The sequence below is a fragment of the Uranotaenia lowii genome, chromosome 3, assembly GCF_029784155.1.
Source record: "Uranotaenia lowii strain MFRU-FL chromosome 3, ASM2978415v1, whole genome shotgun sequence".
NCBI classification, from domain to species: Eukaryota; Metazoa; Arthropoda; class Insecta; order Diptera; family Culicidae; genus Uranotaenia; species Uranotaenia lowii.
Window position 1 is genome coordinate 199,423,544 of NC_073693.1, and position 19,636 is coordinate 199,443,179.

Genomic DNA, 19,636 nt, shown 5'->3' on the forward strand with positions numbered 1-19,636 from the left:
ATCATACAAACAATCATGCATGACAACGACGCTTCCGTATTTGAAACACTTTTGCGATACATGATGAGGTAAAAAAGGACGCAGACTATCAGCAACGAACGTCTCGATGCTGATTTCTTTCCCTTGACGACTTTCAACCTTTAGGATCATAACTGATATGTATCAGTTCTGAGCGATCTATGTAGGCTATAAGATGATTTTTTATTTTTCGCTTTGCCTAGAAGGACAAAAACATGACTAGGTAACCGCAATGAACTGTCCAGCAAGTGCTACACCTTTTTTGAACATGTGGTCCTGGTATTTATTCAGATTTTTCCTTTTGAAACATTAATGATCGTCTATCAATAACGAGCATTATCAACAATGATGCGAGGATAGACGTTCGGGAATGATTGAGGGAGCGACGTTCAAAATGTATCACCAAGTATGTCGATCACCGTCGATTAGCCACGTGACGAATAGCAACGGTAGCCTCCGATGGGGCATGGTTTATCTTCTTGTATCAAGTTAGTGTTGATTTTCGACATATATTCAATGGGTACTTTTACCACGTGCGTATTACAGCACTCGGAGGAAACATCATTCTAGCTAGAAAGCATTCCTGATTGCTTTTCTTGAGCGATTCTCCGATCATTGGTTGCAATTACACCATCGCTATAACTAATCAGTCGTTGCTCAAAATTTGTATTTCCCCAATTCAATTCTGAGTAGTTTTGAGTTGCCAATATACATAAACGAACTAAATGTCGATTATTCATTCTCTGTATAAAAAGTTTGCTGTTGTTGGAAAGCTTTGGGCGGGGATGTCAAAGCAAAACATTTTTTTAGACACGCAAAGTGTGTCACGATGATTTCAATTTTTCATCTTTTTTACGTCGAAATCATCATTAATAGCTTACAAAAGGTATGTATTCTCATAATTTAACAATTTACTTTATTGTTTGACCTTACTATGTTATTTCAGGAATATTGTTCACACCGTTGTTTCCCATATAATCGACCTTTACCGCACCCGGAAGAGGCCATCGAGTGTGTTCAAAGCTTGAAAAATGGACAGTTGCGCGATGGCTCGGGAAAGTTGATAGAGTGCATCGGGAGGTCCGAGTTTTTATTTATATTCCGGACCGCAGCCGTACGTTCAATTTTCTTTCAAAAATTGTAAGTAACTAAATTTTCTATAGGGAAATTATAATGGTTAACCTAAATTTGTTTATTTAAGTACCTCACAATGAGCGCAGAAAGTCTCCGAATAGGAAGAAGGGAACCAAAAGAGATGTGCTTCTCATCTAATCGGAGCAGCCATCACTAAAGCACTTGGGAACGGATCCCGCAGAAAATCCCTTACAGCGACGGAAACCATCATCTGGGAGACAGTTTTCAGGAGGGACTAAAACAAAACATATCAACTGGCATGATGAAACAGGTTTGTTTTATTTGACATATTTTTACATGAATTAACTCATTCTAATCCTGCTCTGTGCATGATGTTTCCTATTTGGTTGAAAATCTTAATTTTTGGTTTTCAGTTCAGCACCCTCTATGGTTTAGGTTTTGAGACTAGTGTTTAATTTCATTTCGAGTCAAACTATCTTAGATTTGTTTTTAACATCATTTAACAATTTTGAAATTGATTACATAACTGATTACTTTGTTATGAAAAATATTACAATTTCAATCCTTTTTCCATGTATACCACATACTTCTTTTTTAACTATCATACACAGGTGGCTACATCGAACGGATGCAAATCCGTACCGGAAGCTGGAGACTGACGAGCTCCAGAACAGGACCGAGTCGTCTTAGAAAAAAGCCCTGAAAGATGATTATCTTCGGCAACGATCGGCCCCAAGGAACTGCAACTGACAACCAAAGAAAAGGAAGCCTTTTAATATCGCCCGTCACTAGCAGACACCGCCGTAAAGTTATTGATTTGTGATTAAATCGTTCCAACTATTACCTTGAACGTTGAATAAAAATAATGAATAAAAAGTTAAATGTTGATAAGATTTTTTTTTTGAAGAAATTCCTTCCAACTCTACTTTTGCAGCGAAATTTCCAAAATGCATGGGCATCCCCATGTCAAAACAGAATTGACTAACTGGCTGAAAGCTTTCGAATGTGTAAAAGCTTTTTGCTCACGCTCTGTGTAAAGCGCCCAAACATAAAACTAAGTGGAGACACTTTTCTCGATTCTGTATGGATTTTTATACAGAACAGAGTAACTTTGTTTACCGTGTAGACTCTCTATCTCTCTCTCTGTCTCTCTCTCTCTCGTCATTTTTCGCCCACACCGAGATGCGTTCGCAAATGTCTCGTCCTCGCCAGATAAGAACACATCAGGCGGATCCACTTCTACATCCGTGCATACCATCGTGATCGAAAGCGAATCTTGCATTTCTATTCAATTACGTACGCGTTGGTTTTGTTTCTCTTTATTTTGTCCAACATATTATTCCCCTGAATAGCCTCAGTCTTATTTGCACCGCTTTCAAGCGTCTGATCTATTTCAAGGTCACCTGCTTCATTGCAGAATGGAATCAGACTCTCGTATTTCACGCATTGAAGCGGCTGATCCATTTCAATAAAATTTTCCTGCTCTACCGCAGAATGACGTCAGACTTTTCATTTAGTTTACCGCATTGAAGCGACTGACTCATTTCATAACCATTTTTCCTGCTCTTCCGCAGAACGGCGTCAGACTTTTCCTTTTCCGCATTGAAGCGACTGACCCGTTTCAAATTCTTATGCCTGCTCTATCGCAGAATGGCGTCAGACTTTTATCCTAACCGCATTGAAGCGACTGACCCATTTCTAAATCCACAAAACGCACCTTTCCATCTTTTTCTTTTGTTGTTTCTCATTTCACTTAATACTCACCCACGGGATTCGCCATTCTCGTCGCCAATGTAGTGTCTAGCAGCGTCCTGCTGGTGGCTCGTGCCGAACACGACTGACTCCCCGATGGCTAGGTGCCGTCACTCGTTATTCCTTGCGTTCAACCACGTATATGTGTATGGATGTGGTTATTTACAGGGTTGTACTCTGAGGTGCTATTCACGGGGTTGTCATCAGTAGTACGATACTACATTAACCTTAAAAATAATTCAATTAATTTTGCATGGAAAGTCCCAAAAACGACGTCAAAAAATTGTCCGTACACTGAGGCCTTTGTCAAAAATAAGTCAAGTTAACAGTTATGTGTCAGTCAGTCAAACGCAGAAACGTGAGTTGAATCTCAGCAAAAACAATTTCCAGTGGTCTGAGCGATAAATACGATAAAATGAACTTTATTTAGCATAAATCAGCAGTTTCCGGATGTCAATGGATATTATTTTGTGAGAAGCACACATTATCCTGTTAATTAAATCCACAAAAATTAACAGGAAAATGTCTGCTCCTCACAAAAAATACTCGTTGACATCCGGAAACTGATTGTTGACCTGAAGAATGACGGTAAGAGCTTGTCCGAAATTGCAAGTATAGTAAAACGGCCTTGATCGTTGGTTCAGTATCGAGAACTTTCAGAACTTTAAGAAGACTAACTTCCTGGAGACCACTTCAGGAAGAGGCCGCAAACTGAAGCTTACGGATCGTCACCATCGCATCATTGTCAGGGAAATCAGTCAGAATCCTGAAATCAGTGCCCCGAAACTAGCAGGCAGCCTGAATAATTTTGAAAACATACAGGTTAATCCTCAAACGGTACGGAACATACTTCATTAGAAAAAATCCCGAGGTCGTGTTGCTCTGAAGAAGCCGTTTATATCTGCGAAAAATAAGAAAAAGCGGCTGGAATATGCTCAAAAGTATGTCCTGGAAACGGAAGAGATCATCATATTCACTGACGAAAGCGTATTTAATATTTTAGGGTCTGACGGACATGTGAGCGTTTGGCGTAATCCAAATACTGAATTGGATCCGAAAAATTTGCGACCGACAGTTAAGCACGGTGGTGGCCATGTAATGATGTGGGGTGCTTTCAGCGCAAATGGCACCGGAAACTTGACATTCATTCACGGAGAAAAAATATAGATTTATCAGTCACATTACGCGTCTACAGGAATATAAGTATGATTGTTTGGTTATGACCCGAAAATACGATTGAGTTAGTCTTCCTCAAGTTCTGAAAGTTTTCGATACTGAACCAACGATCAAGGCCGTTTTACTATACTTGCAATTTCGGACAAGCTCTTACCGTCATTCTTGAGGTCAACAATCAGTTTCCGGATGTCAACGAGTATTTTTTGTGAGGAGCAGACATTTTTCTGTTAATTTAATCCACAAATTGTTGAAGTCTACTGAATATGCTAAATAAAGTTCATTGTACCGTATTTATCGCTCAGACCACTGGAAATTGTTTTTGCTGAGATTCAACTCACGTTTCTGCGTTTGATAGACTGACACATAACTGTTAACTTGACTTATTTCTGACAAAGGCCTCAGTGTACGGACAATTTATTGACGTCGGTTTTGGGACTTTCTATACAAAATTAATTGGATTATTTCTAAGGTTTAACTCATAAACATTTTTAATACTGATCTACAAAAAGGACTAGTTTCTGCAACGAATGATGTAATTGTATTTGTGATTCGAAGTACGTGCTGTACGGACAATTTTTTGATACAGTGTATATTTTAGCAACTTCATATAGTAAGATGATTTAAAATTTAAACCATCATTCTTCAAGATATTGTCATAATCTAGAAAACAGCATCGTTCAGCACAAATCTTGTATGCTTTTATTTTTTTTTTCTTCTCTAGAAGTTGCTCACTTCTTTCATCAGATAAGAAATCACGCTAAGAATAGGGAATGCTCGAATCAGTCTACAATGTTATTGCAACTTCCCTTCAACCATTTGAAAATCTAAAGCCCACAAGTCCTACTCTCGCTTATCTTATGAAAGCCGAGACTACCAATCTATAAGAACGGAGCATTACTGAGGACTGGTGCAAGATTTTGAATGCATTTTTACTCTGGACATCACAGAAATATTATCATTTTCTATTGAAAAAACGTTTTTCAAGCCTTCGGTGTGTTTGATTTGCAAACGAAGCCATTGAGATTTTTTGAACCGTTCTAACTATTTATCGGAAATTAAAACGCGCCTCTGATAGTTGTGCATATTTATGTGTTAGTTACTCTCGAGAATCCTTCTGTTATAGTTCGGTTACTGAGCATCTGTTCTAAGAAATTGTTGAGGAGTTGGAAATCGATCCAGCGTTACGATGGAGTTGAGATTCTTCAGGTAAATGAACCATAAATTGATATAGAAAAAATATTGTGATAAACATACTTCCGGTTGATAAGAACTATCGATACTAAAAATGCGAGAATTTTGAGTGAATCATTCTTTCATTTTGGATGGAAAATTTTAATTTCATTGAAAGATGTGAAAAACTTTTTTGGTTCGATTTAAAGTAACTTAGAACAACATGTGATAAGTGGCGTAAAAAGTTTTCTTATCTTGGATTTCACAATTAGGCCGAACATCCAAAAGGGAGAAATAAATTAAGCTCAATTTTTTTTGAATATTTGATAAATTTTTCGGAGTGTTCAAACAAATGGTGGAGCGAAAGTTTATCAGTAGAGAATGAGAATTGTATTACCTTTGTATTCGGGATGTTTCCAAGTTTTTTTTTTATCTAAAACAGTGGTTTTTAAAGTGGTCCCTACCTCCCCCAGGGGGGCGTTTAGAGTCTTCAAGGAAGCGGTGGAATGGCTCAGAGTTTCCAATTTTGTTGCATTTCGCAACAAATTTATTCCAAAATATCCTTTGGGGGGCGGTGAGCTCTTAAACATCGAGACAAGGGGGCGGTGAGCAGAAAAGTTTGGAAACCACTGATCTAAAATACCTCAAAGTAACTCGACTTATCGATATTGTGGGATGTAGGTTGTTAATTTTATTTATTTGGTGTTCCACCTACGACATAACCTGATGAACAATTTTCCTTCAATTCACTCGGTTCATGGCGTTCTCCAACTTCTCGGGCATCCCACATTCGCCAGATCACGCTCCACTTGGTCTAACCACCTCACTCGTTGCGCATTTGCTCTTCTCGTTCCTATCGGATTGGCAGCGATCACCTGTTTTGCAGGACGGTCGTCCGGCATTCTTGCAACATGTCCTGCCAAGCGCCTTCACCACCTTCTGGATTCGGCGTAGAGTCGCGCGAGCTCCTGGTTCATCCTTCGCCTTAACACTCCGTTCTCCTATACGCCGCCAAAGATGGTTCTTAACACTCGTAGCTCGAATACTCCGAGTGTGTGCAGATCCTCCTCGAGCAATCTACCGATTTTTGATTCCTTTGGCGAGGTTGTTTTCACCACAACCCCCTGGCAACTTGACAGTTCTGGCTAGTTTCGTGTGCTTGATTCAAAATCGCAGATGTCGCATATGTACCGCTTTTCGAGCCATGTATATGGAAAGGGCACATCATCAAATGTGGTGCTAATCAGGAAAATTCATAACTTTCGAATGAATGAAAGAAAGATTCATCCGAAATTATTATTTTCATTCAATAATTTCTCTATTGATTTATTGTATAGGAACAGTTTTTCCATAAAACGGGAAATGTTTCGCTATAATGTGAAAATTTTTCCATTCTAAAATTTTCATATGTATCGCAGTTTATGAAAATCACTTGATGATTGTTGTGGTAATGTTTTGTTTTAAATTTATTGGGTACGGTTGTCCTCAATAGTTTCATTGGAAGGGAATTCAAAGAAAAAATATTTCAATATGCGTCCTTCCGACATGTTAAGTCGCTTGATTTTCGATTTGACAGAACCAGAGAACCAGAAAAAACTGGCTCACACGATTTGTATGGGAAACGTCAAGTTGCCAGGGGTTTGTTTCACCATCACCATGAGCTCACTTACTTACTTACTTACTTACTTAATGATCCCGCGCCGATCCTCCGGTGCATAGGACCGTGGTAAAAGACCTCCACTGTTGACGATCCGGAGCCAGCGTCTTTACTTGGTCCCAGTCAAGATTCTCGTCGACAGTGCGGATTTCGGCGGCTAGGCTTCGCCGCCACGAGTTTCTGGGCCAGCCTCTTCTTCGATGTCCTTCTGGATTCCATTCTAGCGCCTCTCTGTAAATATCGTTTTCATCTCTATTGCCTTTCTATTTAATGCCTCGGGTTGTCCCAAATAGTAATAGGCAAACTCAATAAAATGCGCAATTGTGCGCGAAGAAAATAAAATTTATCCACCCACCAGTCCCCCTTAACTAAAGCTCACCTGTGATATCGCCACCTCGGATCACCACTCTTCCCGTGGCACTGCGAGCCTTTAATCCAATTCCCTTCGGCACTGCGAGCCGGCACACTAACACTTCGCCCTTTAGCTCGTACCGCCGAGCACCGACTTCGCAGGTGGTCGCGCAGCCGGGAACCCACTTCCGGGGCACGCGAGATGGGAGCCACTCTTTTGGCTCGTCCCTTGCAAACTTGATGGCTAAACAACAATGGCAACAGTGACAGCTACCAACGGTGGTTCGGCTCCTATGGCCGAAAGCCTTTCCTTGGCGCGCGTTAACTGAACCAATTTTCTTCGGGTTGTCTTAAACCAAACACTAACTGCACGGCTCTCGTAGCCGGAAAACTTTTCTTCTTGCGCTGCCGGGAGATCTCTCCTAGGCGCGCATTGGCGAACCAATCTTCCTCGATTAGTCTCACAGACGAAACCTCGCTCTGCGGTGCTTGTGGCCAGAAATTTATCCGTTCGCACTGCCGGGAAGCCACTTCCTAGGCGTGCGTCGTGCGTGCTACTTTTCTTCGTCTCTATTCCGGACCAGAGTGATGCGGCTTTCCTAGCCGAAATTTCTAATTCTCGCGCTGCCGGGAAATCTTTCCTAGGCGCGCGTTGATGGAATTAATCCTCCTCGGTTCGTAGCAACTAAACAACATGCGCACGGCTCTCGTAGCCGGAAGATTGTCTTCTCGCGCTGCCGGGAAATTCTTTCCTAGGCGCGCGTTGATGAATTCACTATTCCTCGACTGGCTACACAAATGAACCACCACGCTGCGGCGCTTGTGGCCCGCGAACTTTTCCTTTCGCGCTGCCGGGAAGTCTATTCCTAGGCGCAAATCGATTGAGCCAATCTTCTTCTTACGCTTTTCCGAAACACTATGGTGTGGCATTCGTAGCCGAAACTTTTCTTCTCGCGCTGCCGGGAAACTCTTTCCTAGGCGCGCGTTGATGGAATGAACCCTCTTCGGTTCGTAACGACGAAACAACTATCGTACGGCTCTCGTAGCCGGAAAACTATTTTCTCGCGCCGCCGGGAAATCTTTCCTAGGCGCGCGTTGATGGAGTGAACCCTCTTCGGTTCGCAACAACGAAGCAACTATCGCACGGCTGTCGTGGCCGGAAATTATCTTCTCGTGCTATTCCGAAACACTGTGATGCGGCTTTCGTAGCCGAAACTTCTTCTCCTCGCGCTGCCGGGAAACGTTTTCCTAGGCGCGCGTATTCTTCCACAGCTTGGTTTCGTCCAGCTGTAGGAATTCCGTAAAACGGCCCTACAAAAACCACACCATTAGTACCTAACCTATAACTTGCATAACAGCGCTACTTACTTCGTTATGAAGGCTGTTTCCGGCAAAATTTGTGTTCGGGCAGCACGGCCTGCACCGGCACCTTTTCGTTGTCGTTCTGCGAAGGAAATTATTGTATAATTATTATCGCTTTTCGCGATTATTTTAAATAATTAAGCATTACCTTTTTGATGCTTTTTCCACGCACGTGTCGACTGCACTTTTCTCCGGTACTTTCTATTTTTGACAGCTCTACACGAGCTCTTAGCGCCAGGGTGTGTCCACCCACTAGCAGTTGTCTGCTTTTTTGCGTTTCGCTTGGGTTTTTTGTAACCCGAAATTGAGTGCATGTAATATCTCTTCGCAGCGTGTGCCCAATCCATCTCCACTTACGTTCCCGAATCTCGATTTCAGTTCTATCTGAGTTTCTCATTCGAGATTCCGTTGCCAGGCTACCAAGCGCGGATGATATTCCGCAGGCAGCGGTTTAAAAATACTTGCAATTTTCGCGTCGTTACCGCATATGTGTACCAAGTTTCGCAACCTTACACCAATACTGATTTGTTACATAGTGATAGATGCTGAAGTGTTGAAGAGCGGGAATAACAAATAAAAAAACTAAAGATAAGAGATTTTTTTATGTATTAGAATTGAACAAAGATCTTGTTATCACCAGAATTTCCATTTAAACAAAAATTAATGTTTTAGATACGAATTTGAATTTTTGATAAGGGCTAAAAAGCTAAAAATGATTCGTTGATCGATTTGGGTCTCTAATGTCATATTAAACAAATAAACGATAAATTTCGAGTGAGTCAGACTTCCTCTTATCGACTGCACGGACTTGGTCGGCGTCGTTGTTGGTTCATATTAAAGATTGAGATTCTCAAAACTGCACAGTGAGATTCTGTTGCTTGTTCCCAGCAACCTTTCATTCGGTTCATTGTACAATGTTGATTATTTCGAACCCATCACGGAGTGCAACCATTATGCCATTGGCCAGGAAGAGCCGTAGTTGATAACAAGCTCAAGCTCAAGTGTACAGCATTACGGATTTGACGTTTGAGTTGAAGATTGTTTCGGAGACTCGCAAATGCAAAACGGGCCTTTCTGATCCGGGTTTCGATGTCTTTCCTGGTACCACCATCAGGCGTTATCTGGCTACCAAGATACTGGAAGCACTCCACTTTCTCAACTTGTTGCCCAGCTACCATTAAACTGGAGGGATTTCCTGTGTTGATCTCCATCGACTTGGTCTTTCCGACATTGACTTTGAGACCTGCTGCCATGGAGCTTTCGGTGTTGTCGTGGAGTTAGCTCTGCATATCCGGTTGTGTTTGGGCGAGCAAAACAATATCGTCAGCCAGGTCAAGGTCGTTCAGTTGCTCCACTGTTGAAGGATTCCACGACAATCCTGGTTCGGTGCACAGTCGATCGATTTATGCGACTTCCTGTCGGTGCTTTGAGGTACGGGCTCTGTGGGCCATCGCTATTAGTGACTCGGAAGAGTTGTTCAAAGTGCTCAGTCCATCGTTTGAGCTGATCTGTTCGATCGGTCAGTAACTGACCTGCTCGGTCTTTGAGCGGCATTCTAGCATTAGTCCTTGCACGAGCGAGAAATGGCATAGAGTAATAGGATATCTCCATTGGCGGCGGCTCTTTCTCCATCTTCGGCTAGGGAGTTTGCCCAGGCTCTCTTGTCCAGGGTGCTTACAGCTAGGGTGTAAGCGCTATTTGACAGCCAGTTGTTCGCCTACCATGCCTACGTAAGCGGGCGGCTGCTTTGGCTGACTCGGTACATGCCTGCTCAATTTCGACTTTTGCCTTTCCCCGATCATCGACCATCCTCCAGGTTTCATCCTACATCCATTCACTTATTCTTCCACAAACTTTATCGAGAGTACCATGGCTCGTCGTGATAAAGGCATTCTTGATTCCACACCGCTGTTCTCCGACTGTTCCGTCTGTCGGCAATTCCGAGGCTCGGGATTCCAGCTGTTCAACGTATACCCTTTTCACCTCTGGATTCTCCAACCGGCGGACGTCGTATCGACACCCGACTTTCTCCTCGCGCCGTTGGACACGCGCAACTCTCAGTCGTATTTCACCAAGGACGAGGTGATGGTCAAATGCAATGTCTGCGCTTCGTTTGTTGCGGACATCAAGAAGGCTTCTTCTCCATTTTCGGCTGATGCAGATTTTCTGTTCGGCCATCTCGGGATACCCAAGTGACCTTATGTGCTGGTCGATGGGGGAAGAGCGATCCACCGATCACCATGTTGTTGTTGCCACAACATTCTTCAAACAGCTCTCAGTTTTCGTTGATCTGTCCTTTACCATAGCGCTCCACGATGCGCTAAAGATCCTGATTGTAGGAGCCAATTTTTTCGTTGAATTCACCGAAGTGGATTTAATTGTCACCCTTCGGAATTTTCTCACCACGCTGACTACCAAAAAAATATATGTTCTATTTCCACTAAGCAGTTAATAATAAAAATCATTTTATTCTCTTTCAGAGTTTCCTCTTTTTCCATGTTTATAATATTCCTGTTTTCTGCGCCACAAATAGTCGAAGGGTATACCGAGTACCGTTGTACAGAAGAAAATTACAATCAAGAATGTTATTTGAGGAACGTCAACATGCTGGATATTTCTACAAATGTAAGGTTCAGTAGCTACTACACCAGTTATAAAAGCATCGTCCGATTCAAGAACTCCCACATGGTGGAAATACCTAAAGCGGTTTTTGAGACTTTTAACCACATGCTGAATCTGGATGTGTTTGATTGCGCCATTGATAGCGTCAGCAGGTTTACGTTCGAGAAAGCAAGTCGACTGGTCGAGCTTAATATGTCATCGAATTTAATAGAGCAACTTGGAAATTATGTCTTCACAGGAGCCTCACAAATGAAGGTTCTGGATTTGAGCAACAACCAAATTTCGAATATTGAAGAAAAAGCATTTGTCAATCTCAAAGCTTTACAAACTCTCCTTCTGAGTGGAAATATGCTAAAGGCATTTGAAAGTCTAATATTTAGTACTTTGACAAATTTGGTGAAGCTGTCGGTTGCTAGAAACGAGTTGGAAGTTATTCAAAAAGATCTGTTTGAGAACAATACTCTTCTGACCATGATTCTTCTCCAAACTAACAAATTGATTCTGATTGATAAAGATGTGTTTCAAAATATTGATGCACTCGAATACTTGTGGCTAAGAGACAATAACCTGACCAATTTCGAATTTTCGAACCTAAAAGCAAAACGAATCAATATTGCTAATAATAAAATTCATCGCTTGGAACTGAACGATAAAATGGAAGCATTGTTCGCTGCAAACAACAGTATATCTGATTTAATCGTTCATAATGACACAATTCATAAAATGAAAACATTGGACCTATCAAGGAATAACCTAACCTCAATGACCGGCATTAGTGAACTGAATGCGTTAGAAGTGCTCGACTTGTCGTTCAATAAAATCGGATCACTAGAAATATCCAGCTTCTCTAAACTGACGGCATTGATCGATCTAAATCTAGAAAGCACAAAAATCTCAAACCTACAACATGGTACCTTCTCACATCAAACAGCTCTTCAACGGTTGGATATTTCTTACAACAATCTTAACCGAATAGATTTGGACATTTTCACCTCATCATCAGAAATGGAAGAGCTTTTCATTGACGGAAACCGACTGAAGGAAATCGACTTTCAGGAAATACCCAAAATGTTCAAAAAGTTGAAATCATTGAGCATTGCAGACAACCATTGGAACTGCAGCTTTCTTATAAAAATGATTCGCTATCTCAATGTCATGCCTATTACCATTGGAGGTTTCAAAACAAACGAAATCATCTCGGATAAAACGAATGTAAAAGGAATCTACTGTGTGGATGATAAGCATCCATTGGTAAATTGGAACACAACCGTTAAACATCTGGACAAGTACATGAACGACTCCGTAACGATCGTGGATGCAGCTGAACTGAAGGAAGTTCTCAAACAAGCCATTGACGATATTGGGAATTTCAACGAGGACAAAATGGTCCTGCTCAACAAAACTAATTCACTGGAGTCGGAAATAAACGATCTTAAGCTGAAAATTTCCCAGATGGAAAACGAAATGGTGAACGTAAAGCATTCGATTCTAGAAGTTAAATTAGCTCAGCTGGTCAATGTAACCAATCAGACAAACCACGTATCCGGAGATCTAAGAATCATGATGCAGGAGATGAACAACCTTACGCTGGAGAAACTGAACCTGGTCAAAGAATCCCTGGACGTTAAAATCCTTAGCCAGACGCTTAAATCGGACACCTGGATCGAGAAGGTTAAAGACAATGCCAACAACATAGTATCGGTGAGCAAACGCCTGGAACAGATGCAACAAGGCAGCACAAATTGGTACAACCATGGACCGGCAGCAGTTCAGCAGCAGCAGCTCAAATCTTTACCGGATACGAACACTTCATCCGGTCATGCCTATGAGATTCTGATAATCGTTCTGTTGGCAGTTTTGATGATTCTGATGAGTGTCGGATTATTCCTCGTCTATCGGAGCAAGAGGATCGGTCAACATCAGGTAACCCGTTATGGCAATTCCAGTACTCTGGTCAGCATGATGGATAACGAAATATGATATGGCGGAGATCGATAATGGATTCAAAGCAATCTAAGAAATAATGATTACAACTACAATTTGTTCTTTATGTTAAAAGTGCATGAAAATTCAAATATATTAATCGTCAAATTGTTTTATTTTTTCCATTCTTAAATTTTGGGGCAAATTTTGAATCCAGGAAACCATTTTTTTGTTCTTTTTTGCTTTTCTTTCAGAAAGGTATAGTTATCGGTCGATTTGGGAGATCATTAATTATGGGTCTAAGATAGGGTTACCATGTCCCGCAACACCAAAAAGAGTACATTGAGATAATTTACTCAAAAAGTCAGGAAAAACGATATACAGTGAAACCCTGCTTAAATGATTTCCGGCGTTATCCCAGCCAAGAGGTTGATACAAGACTCATATAATTATGGAGCTTTGCGCCCGGATGGTATGCAAAACAGAAGGAAAAGGATATTTCGTATTATCTGAGCAGGCCTCTGCTACTTCGGACTGCCAATTTTCAAGGTTATGAAAAAGTTGGATTATTCGAAGAAATAGCAGTATTCAGATGTTATACTGACAAACCACAAAAAAATATTTTAAAACAATCCATTTCATTCCATTTCAGTATTTAAGCATATTAAATTGTGTATATATTGATTACTGTTAGCATACTCAAAGGCGCTGATCACGCTCACTTAATTACGACTTAAAATGCAGCTTAATGACAACAAGATGTTTAAGTAATTGGTTGTAAGCTGTATCCCTTTCGTAGTTCTGACTTAGTTCACATAAGGTGTGAAACAACTTCATAAAATGTAAGGAATTCGTTAGTTTTCTGATCAAATGCTTTTCAACAAAAAAAAGAGTACATTTGGTGAAGTTTCACAAAAAGAAGAGTACGCCTATTTTTTTATCGAAAAAGAGTACATGTACTCTTAAAAGAGTACGTATGGTAACCCTAGTCTAAGATATACCTTTATAGGTATCTAACGAATCAGCTCGACGAGTTCAGACGATGTCAGTGTATTTGTGTGTATTGGTGTGATTTTTTGTAAACTTTGTCAACACGTTTTTGCGAAACTGGGAAGTACAATAAAAATGATTTTTGTCTTGAAAAATTTGATTTTTTTCCCTCTTCAATGTATAAAAGAAAGAAAAAAAACAAAATAGTTTGAAAAATAAATTTTCATAGTAATTATCATCAAATCATCACTCCAAAAAACGTGTCAATTTGGATTGCTACCCACAACCAGCAATCACTAAAATCAAGATTATCGTACACTCAACGAAATCGACATATTAGCCGTATGTGTAGGCCTATATAGATTTTTGCAATTTGATTTACATATGAAGATTATGTGTCATGGAAGATAAATTAAAAAAATCGACTGTGGTGGTTCATAGAAAGTATGTGTGGCATACATATGACTTTTATAACAAAATGACACGTAGAAGCTATAGGTGTGAAAGATAACATTTATAAGCGCAATTCGATTTAAGCTTTCTCAACAATTATAATTAATTTCGAAATTCAGTAAATGTTTGAATAAAATAATTTCGTTTAATATCGCGTTTTCTGGAAATACGATCGTTGACGGCAGTGTGTTCATAGTTCAGTAACTTGACTGCAGCGGTTGCACTTTTTTCCTTATTCGGTTCATCCTCCGCCTCGTATCGTTTCAACTTGTCCATGCACTTGCAACATCGGCTGATTATGTTTTGCAGATCTGGCTTCCAATCAAACTCGAACTAAAAAAAATGAAACTCAGTTATTTATTAAAATTTCATAGCTCTACTGTTGCAAAAATTCTTACCTCTTAGTGCACCGTAGCAAATCGGCAGTAGCAGGGCTCGCAGGAATAAACTTGCCTTAAGTTCTATTGGTCGCTCCAGCACCAGCTCCGTTGACCTCTGCGCTTAGCATGAAAATCGATCCCCTGGAAGTCCACGCCTTCGGGGAATTCAAGCTCCCGCTGGAACGAAAAGAAAACATGGAATTATGAATAATAGGTCCGGTTGATTAAAAAAAAAAGTTTCCCGGACAGATTTTTAAACCACCACCAGCACAAGAAATAGGAACTAGACAAAAAGATTTGTGTAAAACTTTACCTGCAGAACTACATGCAAGCACTTGGATAGAGCAAGCAATATTGATGGTTGCTCAAACATTGCGAAGATCTTCCGGCAAACCATTCCCGTAAAATCGTATAAAAACAATTAACGTCAACAACCATGGAAACTGCACGCAGATCCGGTTCCTGCATCCGGTTAGGGAACTGTTGATCACTGAAGTCTATTAGGAACCGGTTTGCCGAATTCGAAGAACTAACGGACCTGTTTTTCGAAATCCATTTCCTGGAACTAAGCATCCCGGTTTATCTGGTTACATCAGGATTCCGAATCTGCAATCAAAAGAGGAACATGAATGACGGAGAGTTTCCTAACAGTTCAAAATCAAATTTACTTACCAAATTATTCGTATTGAGGGAATTAATTATTCAGTGCTGAGCTCCCACAGTTGTTTTTTCCGTTTTGCACCGCCATTTTGCGAGAAAATTTTCAATAATGCCAAATCATAACAATCATTTTTCTGCACACATATTTTGAATAAGTCGCAAATACATGTTATATGTCACACATAAAGCTTATTTTTCAGCAAATGAGCGAGCAGTTTTAGAGGTTTATGTGTGGAGGAACATACGGCTTAAATGTGCATTTTTTGCAGTGTATATATGACGTCATATTTTTATGACGTCTTAGACACGACAGGCGATGGGCTTCGCTTTCACAGAATTGGGCACCTTTGGACGAATAACAAACAGGACACTAATGACAAAGGTTCAAAGTTGGCGAACGAATCATTTGTCAAAATTGTGAGATTTGCTCGGACAGAAGTTTAATAAGAATTTGGAATTGCATATAGTCCAGTCCAGCTTAAAACCGAACCAAATTCAAAGAATTTAAGGCTGACCAGAGCTTCAAAAATTACAGTTAAAAATGGATTGCATTATTGGGTACAACCCAAGGAGAGATTGTCAAGCCTAGGGACTACACTCTCACACCCTTTTCTCTTCCTCTCTTCAGGTCATACGATGCGCGATGAAAGCTTTTCGTAACATTGAAAATCTGTACAATTGTTCGGTTGTTGTTGGTTTCTAGCAAAGACAATGACAGGATGGGAGTCACTTGCTGGAGTCAATGGAAGATAACAACCAAACAGCAGCGCCATCAAGTCCTCCACATTAGAGTTTATAGCATTTGGGAACATGTGTATAATTGAAAACTTAGACTAAGCTCCTCATGTTATTTTTTAATAATTATTGGGCAATATTTTTTAACTAGAAGGTAAAGACAAGCCCACGTAAAAATAATAAATGTTTGACAAAAATTTAGGAAAAATGTGAATGCAGTTCTCATAAAAGAGCAAACATTTCAGATATCCATTTTCATAAACAGAATACGACACATGAATTAAACTATAAAAAAATCAAAAAAAAAAATTGAATGCTCTTCTACTTCAATAAACAGCTCAAATAACACTAGTTTACAAAATTTTAAAAAAATCGTGAACTTGATTAACTGACCAATATTTTTAATGTAAAATCGGGCGCTGAATCGCAAAATGAAATTCAAAAAAATCTCAGAAGAACCGTTTTTGAGTTATGCTCCAAATATGAAATTTCGGAAAAATTAAAAAAGTTCTTGTACTTAGATTAAAATATCTCGGACGACATAACAGTAATTTGAAATCCCTCTTTTGCATATTGAAAGTGAATAAATTTTCTATCGATCATCTGAACACTGTTTTTGCGTTTGACCAACAGTGCCAAGTTTCAGGAAGATCTGGCCATAGGGAGAAGTTGCTTAAGTCTCAAACGTGAATGAAATTTTGAGGTATTTTGCCCGGAAGGAACGAAAAATACTGGTTTTTCTTCGATTACTTTTTTCATCACTAGCTGATTGTTTTTTACGGTTGATTTTCTTAAAGCATAAGTTGAGACAAATATTTCACCCGAAGACTGTAACTCGATTGGATTTGAAACAGAAAAGTTATTGCGGTTCAAAGGCCGCAAATTTTGTCCAACACGCAATGAGTACTTTTTACGCATTGCGTTTTATACGACAATTTTCGACCAAAATACAATCTTTGAACCGCAATAACTTTTCTGTTTCAAATCCAATCGAATTACAGTCTTCGGGTGAAATATTTGTCTCAACTTAGGCTTTAAGAAAATCAACCATTAAAAACAATCAGCTAGTGATGAAAAAAGTTATTGATGAAAAACCAGTATTTTTCGTTCCTTCCGGGCAAAATACCTCAAAATTTTATTCACGTTTGAGACTTCAGCAACCCCTTCCTATGGTCAGATCTTCCTGAAACTTGGCATGTGACCTTCTGGTAAGCTAAAAAATAATTTTGACTTGGAGCGAGTGAGATTTATCATGTTTCATTCTTCCTATACTATGATAAGTGTACCGCGGTTCGTTAAATTATTAAAAACTCCAAAAATTTCAGTTATGGTAAAGTAGCCATAACTTCTTCAATTTTCAACCGATTTTGATAAATAACCACTTGAAATCTTTGTTTTGAATTGACATTTAAGCGCAAAAGAAAATCAGATTTTTTAAATGCTACCATCGAGTCTAAAACTTTCGTTGAAACAAAATTTTCTCTAAAAAAATGCTTTTTTTATAATTTTTTTTCTCATAAAGTCACTAATATCAACAATACTGTTGGTCAAACGCAAAAACCGTGTTCAGATGATCAATAGAAAATTTATTCACTTTCAATATGCAAAAGAGGGATTTCAAATTACTGTTATGCCGTCCGAGATATTTCAATCTAAGTACAAGAACTTTTTTAATTTTTCCGAAATTTCATATTTGGAGCATAACTCAAAAACGGTTCTACTGAGATTTATTTGAATTTCATTTTCGGATTCAGCGCCCGATTTCACATTGGAATTGACCTTCAGTTTACTGAGTTCAAAAATGCTAAAAAATGTAAACTAGTGTAATTTATTGACACCACCAGATGAAATTTAAAAATTGTGGTAATCGTCAAAATTGACAAAATTAACATAATTGACAAATTTCACTACAAGTTTGACGAAATTGACAAATTGAAAAAATTGGCAAAAAAGAAAATAGAAAAAAAATGACACAATTGAAAAAAAATTACCAATTTTTCAAAATGGTCACTTTTGAAAGCAATGACAAAATTGACATAATTGACAAAATTGACCAAGTATATAAAATTAACAAAATTTACGAAATTGACCAAATTGATGAAATAGACTGAATTTACAAAATTGAAGAGAATGAGAAAATTGAAAAAATTAACCAAAGCGGCATAATTGAAAAAAAAAAGAAAATAGAATATTGATAAATTCACCAAGTTGCCTAGCAAACATTAATGAAGGTATAACGCAGGAACAACAGAATAATTCAAACAAATATACCAGATAAAACCCGATTTAATATACTTAACAGTGGATTGTAGCCTTTCTTACAGTCTATAAAATATATTTGAATACACATGACACAAAATGATAAATAAATGATAGGTTTATAAATTCTGTGTAATGATTAAAGTATTTCGAACGTATTAAATCCTAAATGAATTTAAGAAATCAAGATTCAAAAATTTTTATAGGTACTTTTCACCAGTTGACAATTCGATTTGTTAACATTTGGCCGCTAGCTAGCGAAGTAGACAATGTGCAACTCGAGACCCCATACACCCAACCTTCGGGTAGTGGTCATATCACCTCTTGTCTGCAACTCCGATTCTCTACCTCCCCGTGGTGCTAGCTGGGGTGCGAGCAACCTTAGCGGAGATCGGGTACCCAACCCCGGTGGATGCTTTGGTCGCATGCAGACTGAGTTAGGGGGCTTCGTACGCGTCTGTTCTCCATGTCAGGGGCGGCGTGCGGAGTGCAACAGCGTCCTGGTGGTGTTCGGGACCCAAAACAGCAGCATCACGACGGTCCTCCTGCAAGATAGTGGGGTTAGCTGCGGGCCTTGCGGGCCTGTGACTACAAAAAAACATTAGCAACGAACTACGAACAACAAATTTCGGATGGAAATCGGCAAAGACCCACGCGACGAAAAGGGACTAGCGATTGGAAACTTGGAACATGGAACTGCCGATCTCTAAATTTTGTGGGCAGTACCCACGTGCTCTCCAACGAATTGAAGAGCCGCAAATTCGACATCGTAGCGCTGCAGGAGGTATGCTGGAAGGGCTCCACGGTACGAACGTACCCAGATGGTCGTGCCATCTACCAGAGCTGCGGCAACACACACGAGCTTGGAACAGCTTTTATAGTGATGGGAAAGATGCAAAAGCGCGTGATCGGGTGGTGGCCGATCAACTCACGAATGTGCCGGTTGAGAATCAAGGGCCGGTTCTTCAACATCAGCATCATCAACGTGCACAGCCCTCACCTCGGAAGTACCGGTGACGACAAAGACGAATTC

The 19,636-nt window shown here is 39.8% G+C and overlaps 2 protein-coding genes and 1 long non-coding RNA gene across 4 annotated transcripts in view; 2 read left to right on the forward strand and 1 right to left on the reverse strand.

Annotated features, from left to right (window-relative positions):
• Window positions 1-19,636, reverse strand: part of LOC129758367 (cardioacceleratory peptide receptor-like) — a 309,792-nt gene that overhangs the window by 53,202 nt on the left and 236,954 nt on the right. The gene's annotated exons all lie outside the window — the stretch shown is intronic.
• Window positions 754-1,959, forward strand: LOC129758368 (uncharacterized). 2 transcript variants are annotated; one of them, XR_008739964.1, is made up of 4 exons: window positions 754-904; window positions 965-1,158; window positions 1,220-1,423; window positions 1,725-1,959. It is a non-coding gene; the product is annotated as an uncharacterized LOC129758368 (long non-coding RNA). The 2 variants fall into 2 exon arrangements; XR_008739963.1 differs by having other exon boundaries at window positions 754-1,158.
• LOC129758365 (protein artichoke-like) lies at window positions 5,144-13,299 on the forward strand. Its single transcript, XM_055755866.1, has 2 exons — window positions 5,144-5,247; window positions 11,062-13,299. Exons 1-2 carry the CDS (start codon window positions 5,228-5,230, stop codon window positions 13,181-13,183), a joined length of 2,142 nt encoding a protein of 713 aa, XP_055611841.1. The 5' UTR covers window positions 5,144-5,227; the 3' UTR covers window positions 13,184-13,299.

What these genes read in the sequence shown, in the direction of transcription:
- LOC129758365 (XM_055755866.1), top strand. Translation starts at nt 5,228, where the DNA reads ATGGAGTTGAGATTCTTCAG. An exon ending in ATGGAGTTGAGATTCTTCAG is followed by an intron (nt 5,248 to 11,061) that starts GTAAATGAACCA and finishes ATTCTCTTTCAG; the next exon opens with AGTTTCCTCTTTTTCCATGT.